Source organism: Gigantopelta aegis, chromosome 2, assembly GCF_016097555.1.
Source record: "Gigantopelta aegis isolate Gae_Host chromosome 2, Gae_host_genome, whole genome shotgun sequence".
In the NCBI taxonomy this organism is placed as follows: domain Eukaryota; kingdom Metazoa; phylum Mollusca; class Gastropoda; order Neomphalida; family Peltospiridae; genus Gigantopelta; species Gigantopelta aegis.
In genome coordinates this window covers 4,714,340-4,726,512 of record NC_054700.1, presented here as the reverse complement: position 1 = coordinate 4,726,512, position 12,173 = coordinate 4,714,340, and the positions used below count along the sequence as shown (strand labels likewise).

The 12,173-nt window shown below is 38.9% G+C and overlaps 1 protein-coding gene across 3 annotated transcripts in view; it reads left to right on the top strand.

Moving 5' to 3' along the window:
- The window catches only part of LOC121380167 (leucine-rich repeat serine/threonine-protein kinase 1-like), an 84,419-nt gene that overhangs the window by 18,748 nt on the left and 53,498 nt on the right, over positions 1-12,173 (top strand). For 2 of the 3 annotated variants that reach the window (XM_041508978.1, XM_041508969.1), the window contains exons 3-5: positions 863-1,034; positions 2,796-2,972; positions 7,860-7,990. In XM_041508978.1, the coding sequence (XP_041364912.1) occupies positions 863-1,034; positions 2,796-2,972; positions 7,860-7,990 (480 nt within the window). The remainder of the gene's footprint in view (positions 1-862; positions 1,035-2,795; positions 2,973-7,859; positions 7,991-12,173) is intronic. The other variant, XM_041508986.1, reaches the window with a different exon arrangement.

The following is a 12,173-nucleotide window of genomic DNA, read 5'->3' as shown; positions in this document are numbered from 1 at the left end:
TGGGTAATAGGATCAAATCCCCTCAATGGATTTATTGAAGGATCTAGTTCAGTGGATAGAGCACTCGTCTGGATGCTTGGGTAATTGGATCAAATCCCCTCAATGGACATATTGAGGGATCTAGTTCAGTGGATAGAGCACTCGTCTGAGATGCTTGGGTAATAGGATCAAATCCCCTCAATGGACTGAGATGCTTGGCTCATAGGATCAAATCCCCTCAATGGACATATTGAGGGATCTAGTTCAGTGGATAGTGCACTCGTCGGAGATGCTTGGGTTATAGGATCAAATCCCCTCTGTGGACCCATTGAGTTTTTGCCCCATCCCAACTGGTGCCTGATGACTAATTATTAGTTAATGTATTCAAGTGGTTTACTAAATAAAACAAACTTTTAACTTTAATTCACCAACAATCTAATTTTAAAATTGAGACCTGTTTGTAGATCTATGGCAGTTTTAATGATTACCCACATGGTTAAAAATACTGTGGTTCATATCTAGAACATGAAGTGGGATGTAACACTTCTACGTCACACGATGAAGTCATCAATTGGTGCACTGCAGCCTTACAGGAACTTCAACCAAATGAGTTGAGTGATAAAAATTAAGACGATTATGGGTATACATGTACATGTAATAAATAGGATATTAAAGTCACTACCATTTCATATCATATTTATATCCCTTGTAAAATCATTTTCATTTAAAATTATTTCACTCAGTACATAAACATCATATAAAATGGACGAGAGTTTAATATCCTATAAATATACAAATCTGACTGGATCTTTTCTTCTTTTTTTTTTTTTTTTTGTAAATTAATTATTATTATTTTTTATTTTTTCTGTTATTTTTTTTTTAGAAAACTCCTCTACAACTAGCAGCAGCCAATGGGCATGCAGATCTTGTGTCTCTGCTGCTCTGTCGTGGCTCGGAACTATCCGATGATATTGGCGCTGACGATTCGCCGTTCTACTTAGCGACACAGAAGGGACACGTGCAGGTTTTGAGGAAGTTGACAGACCACAGACCGTGTGAGTCATTGTTTACACACGTCAACTGGTTAAACGTAAACCTTAATAACCATCAATACAGACCACAGGCCGTGTGAGTCATTGTTTACATAGGTCAACTGGTTAAACATAAACCTTAATAACCATCAATACAGACCACAGGCCGTGTGAGTCATTGTTTACACAGGTCAACTGGCGAAACGTAAACCTTAATAACCATCAATACAGACCACAGACCGTGTGAGTCATTGTTTACACAGGTCAACTGGCAAAACGTAAACCTTAATAACCATCAATACAGTGTGAAACACTTGGCAATAACCTTAATAACCATCAATACAGACCACAGACCGTGTGAGTCATTGTTTACACAGGTCAACTGGCAAAACGTAAACCTTAATAACCATCAATACAGACCTATTGGCCCAGATTTTGTGATCTATCATCAGACGAGTCAAAATTTTATCATGACTTTTCCAACTGGCGGCCGAAATTTGGTACATTCATTACAGCGTATTATTTCGGAATGTCCAAAATGTAATGTTTATTAAACAACCAAAGAGCTAGTTTTGACAATAAATCAGTTTACTGATTTTTCAAAAAAATATACGTGTTTTCTGTGGAAATTTGGTGTCTATTAAAATAAAAAGTATTCAGAACATTTTGGCCAATTTTGTTTACCACAGGGATGTGAGAGCTATATGGAAATACACTTTTGCATTTTGTCTAAAAAAAATAAAAAAATAAAAATGATGCACCTTTTGGCTGACGAAGACTGAGGCGCCACGTACAAGAGTTAGATCGCAAGTAGTATTCGCGCGTAATACATTCCCTTGGCTGGATTTCGTCGGCTTCACTGCAATTGGCCAGTTTTGTCCAATCCAGGATATGCTATTTAAAAGCCTTTATTTGAATTGGGAAGAAAGAAGGTGAGCAGTAAGTGTTTTGGTTCCAGCCCCTCTCACATCCCTGTTACCAGCATGCAGCTGCATCACCGATGAGCGATCGGAATTCAGTTGGAATTATCATTAAAAACAACCAATTGAGCAAAATTGAAACAAAAGCACTATGTGGTACTACATTGGGAGTGTTTGATTTGACAATCGGAATTCAGTGGGAACTATTATTAAAAAAAACCATTTGAGAACAACTGAAACAAAAGTCGTATGTGGTTGTTGAGAATAGTTTCACCAATGTTTTTAAAGCATTGCATAATTTGTGTCCATTTAGACATTTATGATAGATCCAACAGTTTTTGATGCTCACGCAGGAAACTGCTACATTACAGCCAATTTAACAGAATCTCACCTTTTTTTCATTTTTACTCCAGAAAATAGCATACACATCTCAGGTTTTAATTTGTATAGTGTTTCATTTGTTTATAAAAAGTAGTGCCCCCCCCCCCCCCCCCAGGATTTTGATCAGGGTATGGCCCTGTTTAATGCTCATTTGAAGGATAGAAATAGTAATAAAAAACTAGCTATTTGCATAACAACTACATTTTTATAAACATTGATATACTTTAGAACCGAGATGCGTATGCTCATTGAAACTGATCTCCTATCTCAAATCCAATACTCTTTTTTATTTTTTTTAATAAAATTTGAGCTACTCAAAAATTGCACAGGCAAGTCAAAGTGCTAAAATGGCAAGTTAAAAAAATCCTAAATGCACCACCTGTATTTCTATACAATATTCATGGAAATTGTATTTTCTATACAGTATTCTAGATAAATTATATTTTCTATACAGTATTGTAGATACGTTCTATTATTTACACAGCAGTATTAAAACAGTCTGATGCTCATAGTCATCTTCTGCTGGCCGCGTGTGACAGTGGTAGCCTGGAGACGGTCAAGTTCTGGATCTGGCCGCACGTGAACCTGAATAACCCTCCAGAGATTGTGTCATCACTGGATAAGTGTGAGGAAATGGTGCCACTGTGGGTTGCGTGTCGAGGTATTATTGTGCTTTTTGCAGTATAGATAAATAGACGATAATAAACAAGTTGCCAGTTGTTATCAAATTTATGTCCTGAGTGAAATTGATTTTTACTTGTCAGTTTTCTTCTTCTTTTGTATTTTATTTACATAACAAATAATAAAAAAAAAAAAAAAAGTTTTATTCATTGTTCCAAAAATCTGTAATGAACTGCGTTAAAATAACTTTTTACGACAAATTTAAGAATATAAACTAAGAGGTGTCAATGCAAACTCTGTAAACTACATGTCGTCATTGTGTAGGTTTGACAGATCGTGATGACGTCATTGTGTAGGTTTGACAGATCGTGGTGTCGTCATTGTGTAGGTTTGACAGATTGTGATGACGTCATTGTGTAGGTTTGACAGATCGTGATGTCGTCATTGTGTAGGTTTGACAGATCGTGATGATGTCATTGTGTAGGTTTGACAGATCATGGTGTCGTCATTGTGTAGGTTTGACAGATCGTGATGACGTCATTGTGTAGGTTTGACAGATCGTGATGTCGTCATTGTGTAGGTTTGACAGATCATGGTGTCGTCATTGTGTAGGTTTGACAGATCATGGTGTCGTCATTGTGTAGGTTTGACAGATCGTGATGACGTCATTGTGTAGGTTTGACATCATGATCGTGGTTTGACGATCATTGTGTAGGTTTGACAGATCGTGATGACGTCATGTGTAGGTTTGACAGATCATGGTGTCGTCAGGTAGGTTTGACAGATCGTGATGACGTCATTGTGTAGGTTTGACAGATCGTGATGACGTCATTGTGTAGGTTTGACAGATCATGGTGTCGTCATTGTGTAGGTTTGACAGATCGTGGTGACGTCATTGTGTAGGTTTGACAGATCGTGATGACGTCATTGTGTAGGTTTGACAGATCGTGGTGACGTCATTGTGTAGGTTTGACAGATCGTGGTGTCGTCATTGTGTAGGTTTGACAGATCGTGGTGACATCATTGTGTAGGTTTGACAGATCGTGATGACGTCATTGTGTAGGTTTGACAGATCGTGATGACGTCATTGTGTAGGTTTGACAGATCATGGTGTCGTCATTGTGTAGGTTTGACAGATCGTGATGACGTCATTGTGTAGGTTTGACAAATCGTGATGACGTCATTGTGTAAGTTTGACAAATCGTGGTGACATCATTGTGTAGGTTTGACAAATCGTGGTGACATCATTGTGTAAGTTTGACAAATCGTGGTGACATCATTGTGTAGGTTCACCAAATCGTGATGACGTCATTGTGTAAGTTTGACAAATCATGATGACATCATTGTGTAGGTTTGACAAATTGTGGTGTTGTCATTGTCTAGGTTTGACAAATCGTGGTGTCGTCATTGTCTAGGTTTGACAAATCATGATGACTTCATTGTATAGGTTTGCCAAATCATGATGTCGTCATATTTAGTACCGACAAAGTCACTGAGAAATTATGAATTTTCTTTCCCCGGTTCTGAGTGCACACTGGAGTAATAAAAACATGTTTAATAAAGTCATAGGTGAATGAATCCATAGCTTAAAGGGATCAAACTATCCTTAGTTTGTTGCCATTGTTAAGATGTAGTCGACTAACAAAGACATTTCAATGATTAACATTGCATATTAAACTAATTAATAATTTAATGTGCTCTAGTGGTGTCATGAAACAGAACAAACTGGGGTTTTTAAGACCCTGCAAATAGAAATGTTTATTGGTGACCCGTATGATTATTAATTCCGATATGGGCGGGTCGTAACCCAGTGGTAAAGTCGATGCGCAGTCGGTTTGGGATCGATCCCTGTCAGTAGGCCCATATTGGGCTGTTTCTCGTTTCAGCTATAGCACTATGACTGGTATATTAAAGGCCATGGTATGTGATATCCTGTCTGTGGGATGGTGCATATAAAAGATCCCTTGCTACCAACTGAAAAATGTAGGGGGTTTCCTCTCTAAGACTAAATGTCAAAATTACCAAATGTTTGACATCCAATAGCTAATGACTTATAATCAATGTGCTCTAGTGTTGTTGTTAAACAAAACAAACAAACTTATCTCTCCATAAAAATAACAATTTTTTCTCTTTCTTCAATGTGCCACTATAAGTAATTATGAAAAAAATGCTGTTTCATTACTGAAAAACTGAGGTTTTTGTTTCAAACATATTTTATTAAATCCTTCCCCTGATTTCAACAATATCCTCATTCAGTTACTGTTGTTACCAGTATATCATTTGGCCACATGCACAATATATATGACATAACATTTCTACAAGCAAATATCAATGAAATACCAAATGCATAATTTGTGCCTCTCAGTATAGTTACATTTGTAGTAACATAATATGCCAACTTGTATATCAAAGGCCAAGTACCAATTGTTTGATTTAATAGATGAACAGAATTAATATTGTTACTTTTAAGTTTGGGAATTAAATTACAAAACACTCATCAAGTGTATCATGTGCAGAAATTTATGCAGGCTTGGCCTATACTATAAGGAGCAAAATTTCTAAGGTAATTCGAGCCATGCCCCCCCCCCCCCCCCCCCCCAAAAAGCTTTTAGCATGCACCTGCATACGCACACGGTATGACTTTCATTAGATTAAATGTAGCTACATTCTTAATAACAATATACCAGCTGTGTATCAAGGGCCGTATGGTGAGTGCTGCCTTCAAGGTTCGACAAATCCACTAGCCCTGGGTCCTGGCTAGTGAATGTTTGGTTGGGCTGGTGGAAATTATCAACTGTATATTACTATAATACATCCATAGACACTAGCCAAAGCTTCTGTGAGGGCTATAGTGACTTTGATAAACGTTTGTCAAACACTGGCTGCCTCGTTAGTATAAATGTACAGTGAAACCCCTCTAAGCCGGACACCCTCGGGACCAAGTAAAAAGTCCGGTTTTAAGAGGTATCCGGTTTAGTGAGGTTAAGTTCTTTACTGATTTAAAAAAAAAAAAAAAGGACCGTGAAAAATATTCGGTTTTAAGGGAATTCCGGTTTACAGAGGGTCCGGTTTTGAGAGGTTTCACAGTATTTAAAAAGATGCCTTGCTGCTGATGTTGGTAAAAGGGATCCTGTGTGGTGACAGCAGGTTTTCTCTCTTTATACTCGGCCATTAACCTCCATTCTAGTCATACAGCTGAGACAGCTCAATTACCAACCCAAAATGATAGCAGCTCAGTTACTGACCCACGACAAAATGCTTGAACCATACTGTAGTTGGTTTTATTTAAAAATATACTGATTGAAAAAAAGAAAGGGAACACATGGTATTTGCGACCACATTGAAATCACTACTTGTTTAAGAGTACATGTAATTATGTGTGTATCAAATAACAGATGAACTGTGGGATTGACCCATTGGACTATTTCTCATTCCAGCCAGTGCTCCACGACTGGTGTAACAAAGGCCGTGGTATGTACTATCCTCTCTGTGGGATGGTGCATATAAAAAATCCCTTGCTACTAATCGAAAAAGAGTAGCCTATGAAGTGGCGACAGCGGGTTTCCTCTCAATATCTGTGTGATGATTAACCATACATGTATGTCTGATGCCATATAACCGTAAGTAAAATGTGTTGAGTGCATCGTTAAATAGAACATTTCCTTCATTCCTGTGGGATTGATTGCCAGTAGCATGGTTAACTTCCTGATAGGGCGGCATGTAGCCCAGGGGTAGAGCACTCGCCTGATGTCAGTCAGAGATCGATCCCAGTCAGTCAACTATTGGGCTACATGTATTTCTCGTTCCAGCCAGTGCACCATGACTGGTATATCAACGGTCATGGTATGTGCTATCATATTCTGTAGGATGGTGCATATAAACGATCCCTTGTTACTAATGTAAAATTTTTTAGAGGGTTTCCTCTCGTTCCAGCCAGTACACCATGACTGGTATATCAAATGCTGTGGTATGTGCTATCTGTCTGTAGGATGGTGCATATAAAAGATCCCTTGCTACTAATGAAAAAAATGTAGATGCTTTTCTCTGTAAGACTATTTGTCAAAATTACCAAATGTTTGACATCCAATGGCCAGTTATTAAAAAATCATTGTACTCTATTGGTGTTGTTAAACAAAACAAAGTTTTAACTTCGTGCCACTGTGGATGAGGCTTTCGTTTACAGTCAGCGTTGGCTGTTGCTATTTATGTGTTCCCTTATTTCCATCAGTGATAATAAAAATTAACGTTTGTTTTGTTTAACGACTCCTCTAGACTACATTGGGTTATTCATTATCAGCTAGTGAATGTCAATTATTTAGTCATTGTGATACAGTCTTGAAGAAAATTCTACATTTTTCCATTAGCAGCAAGAGATCTTTTTATGTGAACTTTCCCTCAGACAGGGCGGCATATACCACAGGCTTTAATAAACCACTGATAATATAAGTTATATTTGTTGTTGGAAAGGGTTGGAATGTAATGAATAGTAAAGCACTTTATTGAGGTGCAGTGGGTCAAAGGTTCGATTGTCTTCAGTGGACTGGGTTTTTTCCCCCCATCCTAACTGATACATAAAAGACCATGGTATGCATTGTCCTGCTTATGGGATACTGCAAATAAAAGACTCCTAGCTGCTTTTCAAATGTAATAGTAGGTATGGCTGTAGAGGGCATCGTCTTCCTCACCCACTCTCCTTCTCTCTACACGTCTCTCCTTCCCCTCTATATGTTTGTGTGTATCTCTCTCTTTCTCTCTCTCTGTCTCTCTCTCTCTCTCTCTGTCTCTCTCTCTAGCTCGCTATCGCTCTTTCTCTCTCTCTCTCTCTCTCTCTCTCTCTCTCTCTCTCTCTCTCTCTCTCTCTCTCTCTCTCTCTCTCTCTCTCTCTCTCTCTCTCAATTAAACACATATTTCTTTTCTCTCATTGTAGGAAATCATCTGGAAGTGGCGAAGTTTCTTCTTTCTGTGGGAGCTGTGATAACAAAGCATATCTGCAGGTCGTACCCAGAAACTACTCAAAAACTTGTTGAAGATTACTTCCACACCAGCCGTAAAAATAAGGTAATTGATCTTGCTTATATACTCATCAACATCAATTAAGTGGCAGTAAACATTTTAGTGATTCTTTTCTAGTGTTATGTGATTTTAGCAGGTTTTGTATGCAGATCATATATGGTCAAAGTTTACTAAACAAATGTCGTCTGTGATCAAAACTCGTTAAAATAATATATGACACTAGCAATGAATATTCAAAAGGTCTGTTGGCCCTTAATTAATTTTATTGAGTATATTATGTTATTGATCATATTATCAGTCCCCTACCGGTCCAACCAGAGGGTTTCATTTCATCCTTCTGTCTGTCTGTCCGTTCAGCAGTCAGTCAGTCACTCAGTCAAGTCGGTCGGTCGGTCGGTTGGTCGGTCCCACATATACATGGTTTTTTCACAATACCTCGAGATATTGAGCTGAAATTTTGTGTGTATTTTTATCATGTACTGTTACAGATCACGTTTGACTTTCATGACAATTTGGGGGCGGGATGTAGCCCAGTGGTAAAGCACTCGCTTGATGTGCGGCAGGTCTAGGATCGATCCCCGTCGGTGGGCCCATCGGGCTATTTCTCGTTCCACCCACTGCACCACGACTGGTATATCAAAGGCCGTGGTATGTACTACCCTGTCTGTGGGATGGTGCATATAAAAGATCCCTTGCTGCTAATCGAAAAGAGTAGCCCATGAAGTGGCAACAGCAAATTTCCTCTCTCAGTATCTGTGTGGTCCTTAACTATATGCCATATAACCGTAAATAAAATATGTTGAGTGCAACGTTAAATAAAACATTTACTTTCTTTCTTTCATTGTGATTTACACATTTGTCACAGAATTATGGCCATTAAAGTTAGAAGATACGAAAATGAATTGAGCCCAGCTAGTGTGGGATATGTATATATTGCTTTAGCAGTACTCTCAGAATGCTGGTTCATTCACTTTAACAGTACTCTCAGAATGCTGGTTCATTCACTTTAACAGTACTCTCAGAATGCTGGTTCATTCACTTTAACAGTACTCTCAGAATGCTGGTTCATTCACTTTAGCAGTACTCTCAGAATGCTGGTTCATTCACTTTAGCAGTACTCTCAGAATGCTGGTTCATTCACTTTAGCAGTACTCTCAGAATGCTGGTTCATTCACTTTAGCAGTACTCTCAGAATGCTGGTTCATTCACTTTAGCAGTACTCTCAGAATGCTGGTTCATTCACTTTAGCAGTACTCTCAGAATGCTGGTTCATTCACTTTAGCAGTACTCTCAGAATGCTGGTTCATTCACTTTAGCAGTACTCTCAGAATGCTGGTTCATTCACTTTAGCAGTACTCTCAGAATGCTGGTTCATTCACTTTAGCAGTACTCTCAGAATGCTGGTTCATTCACTTTAGCAGTACTCTCAGAATGCTGGTTCATTCACTTTAGCAGTACTCTCAGAATGCTGGTTCATTCACTTTAGCAGTACTCTCAGAATGCTGGTTCATTCACTTTAGCAGTACTCTCAGAATGCTGGTTCATTCACTTTAGCAGTACTCTCAGAATGCTGGTTCATTCACTTTAGCAGTACTCTCAGAATGCTGGTTCATTCACTTTTCAGTACTCTCAGAATGCTGGTTCATTCACTTTAGCAGTACTCTCAGAATGCTGGTTCATTCACTTTAGCAGTACTCTCAGAATGCTGGTTCATTCACTTTTCAGTACTCTCAGAATGCTGGTTCATTCACTTTAGCAGTACTCTCAGAATGCTGGTTCATTCACTTTAGCAGTACTCTCAGAATGCTGGTTCATTCACTTTAGCAGTACTCTCAGAATGCTGGTTCATTCACTTTAGCAGTACTCTCAGAATGCTGGTTCATTCACTTTAGCAGTACTCTCAGAATGCTGGTTCATTCACTTTAGCAGTACTCTCAGAATGCTGGTTCATTCACTTTAGCAGTACTCTCAGAATGCTGGTTCATTCACTTTAGCAGTACTCTCAGAATGCTGGTTCATTCACTTTAGCAGTACTCTCAGAATGCTGGTTCATTCACTTTAGCAGTACTCTCAGAATGCTGGTTCATTCACTTTAGCAGTACTCTCAGAATGCTGGTTCATTCACTTTAGCAGTACTCTCAGAATGCTGGTTCATTCACTTTAGCAGTACTCTCAGAATGCTGGTTCATTCACTTTAGCAGTACTCTCAGAATGCTGGTTCATTCACTTTAGCAGTACTCTCAGAATGCTGGTTCATTCACTTTAGCAGTACTCTCAGAATGCTGGTTCATTCACTTTAGCAGTACTCTCAGAATGCTGGTTCATTCACTTTAGCAGTACTCTCAGAATGCTGGTTCATTCACTTTTCAGTACTCTCAGAATGCTGGTTCATTCACTTTTCAGTACTCTCAGAATGCTGGTTCATTCACTTTAGCAGTACTCTCAGAATGCTGGTTCATTCACTTTAGCAGTACTCTCAGAATGCTGGTTCATTCACTTTAGCAGTACTCTCAGAATGCTGGTTCATTCACTTTAGCAGTACTCTCAGAATGCTGGTTCATTCACTTTAGCAGTACTCTCAGAATGCTGGTTCATTCACTTTAGCAGTACTCTCAGAATGCTGGTTCATTCACTTTAGCAGTACTCTCAGAATGCTGGTTCATTCACTTTAGCAGTACTCTCAGAATGCTGGTTCATTCACTTTAGCAGTACTCTCAGAATGCTGGTTCATTCACTTTAGCAGTACTCTCAGAATGCTGGTTCATTCACTTTAGCAGTACTCTCAGAATGCTGGTTCATTCACTTTAGCAGTACTCTCAGAATGCTGGTTCATTCACTTTAGCAGTACTCTCAGAATGCTGGTTCATTCACTTTAGCAGTACTCTCAGAATGCTGGTTCATTCACTTTAGCAGTACTCTCAGAATGCTGGTTCATTCACTTTAGCAGTACTCTCAGAATGCTGGTTCATTCACTTTAGCAGTACTCTCAGAATGCTGGTTCATTCACTTTAGCAGTACTCTCAGAATGCTGGTTCATTCACTTTAGCAGTACTCTCAGAATGCTGGTTCATTCACTTTAGCAGTACTCTCAGAATGCTGGTTCATTCACTTTAGCAGTACTCTCAGAATGCTGGTTCATTCACTTTAGCAGTACTCTCAGAATGCTGGTTCATTCACTTTAGCAGTACTCTCAGAATGCTGGTTCATTCACTTTAGCAGTACTCTCAGAATGCTGGTTCATTCACTTTTCAGTACTCTCAGAATGCTGGTTCATTCACTTTTCAGTACTCTCAGAATGCTGGTTCATTCACTTTAGCAGTACTCTCAGAATGCTGGTTCATTCACTTTAGCAGTACTCTCAGAATGCTGGTTCATTCACTTTAGCAGTACTCTCAGAATGCTGGTTCATTCACTTTAGCAGTACTCTCAGAATGCTGGTTCATTCACTTTAGCAGTACTCTCAGAATGCTGGTTCATTCACTTTAGCAGTACTCTCAGAATGCTGGTTCATTCACTTTTCAGTACTCTCAGAATGCTGGTTCATTCACTTTTCAGTACTCTCAGAATGCTGGTTCATTCACTTTTCAGTACTCTCAGAATGCTGGTTCATTCACTTTTCAGTACTCTCAGAATGCTGGTTCATTCACTTTTCAGTACTCTCAGAATGCTGGTTCATTCACTTTTCAGTACTCTCAGAATGCTGGTTCATTCACTTTTCAGTACTCTCAGAATGCTGGTTCATTCACTTTTCAGTACTCTCAGAATGCTGGTTCATTCACTTTTCAGTACTCTCAGAATGCTGGTTCATTCACTTTTCAGTACTCTCAGAATGCTGGTTCATTCACTTTAGCAGTACTCTCAGAATGCTGGTTCATTCACTTTTCAGTACTCTCAGAATGCTGGTTCATTCACTTTAGCAGTACTCTCAGAATGCTGGTTCATTCACTTTTCAGTACTCTCAGAATGCTGGTTCATTCACTTTAGCAGTACTCTCAGAATGCTGGTTCATTCACTTTTCAGTACTCTCAGAATGCTGGTTCATTCACTTTTCAGTACTCTCAGAATGCTGGTTCATTCACTTTTCAGTACTCTCAGAATGCTGGTTCATTCACTTTTCAGTACTCTCAGAATGCTGGTTCATTCACTTTTCAGTACTCTCAGAATGCTGGTTCATTCACTTTTCAGTACTCTCAGAATGCTGGTTCATTCACTTTAGCAGTACTCTCAG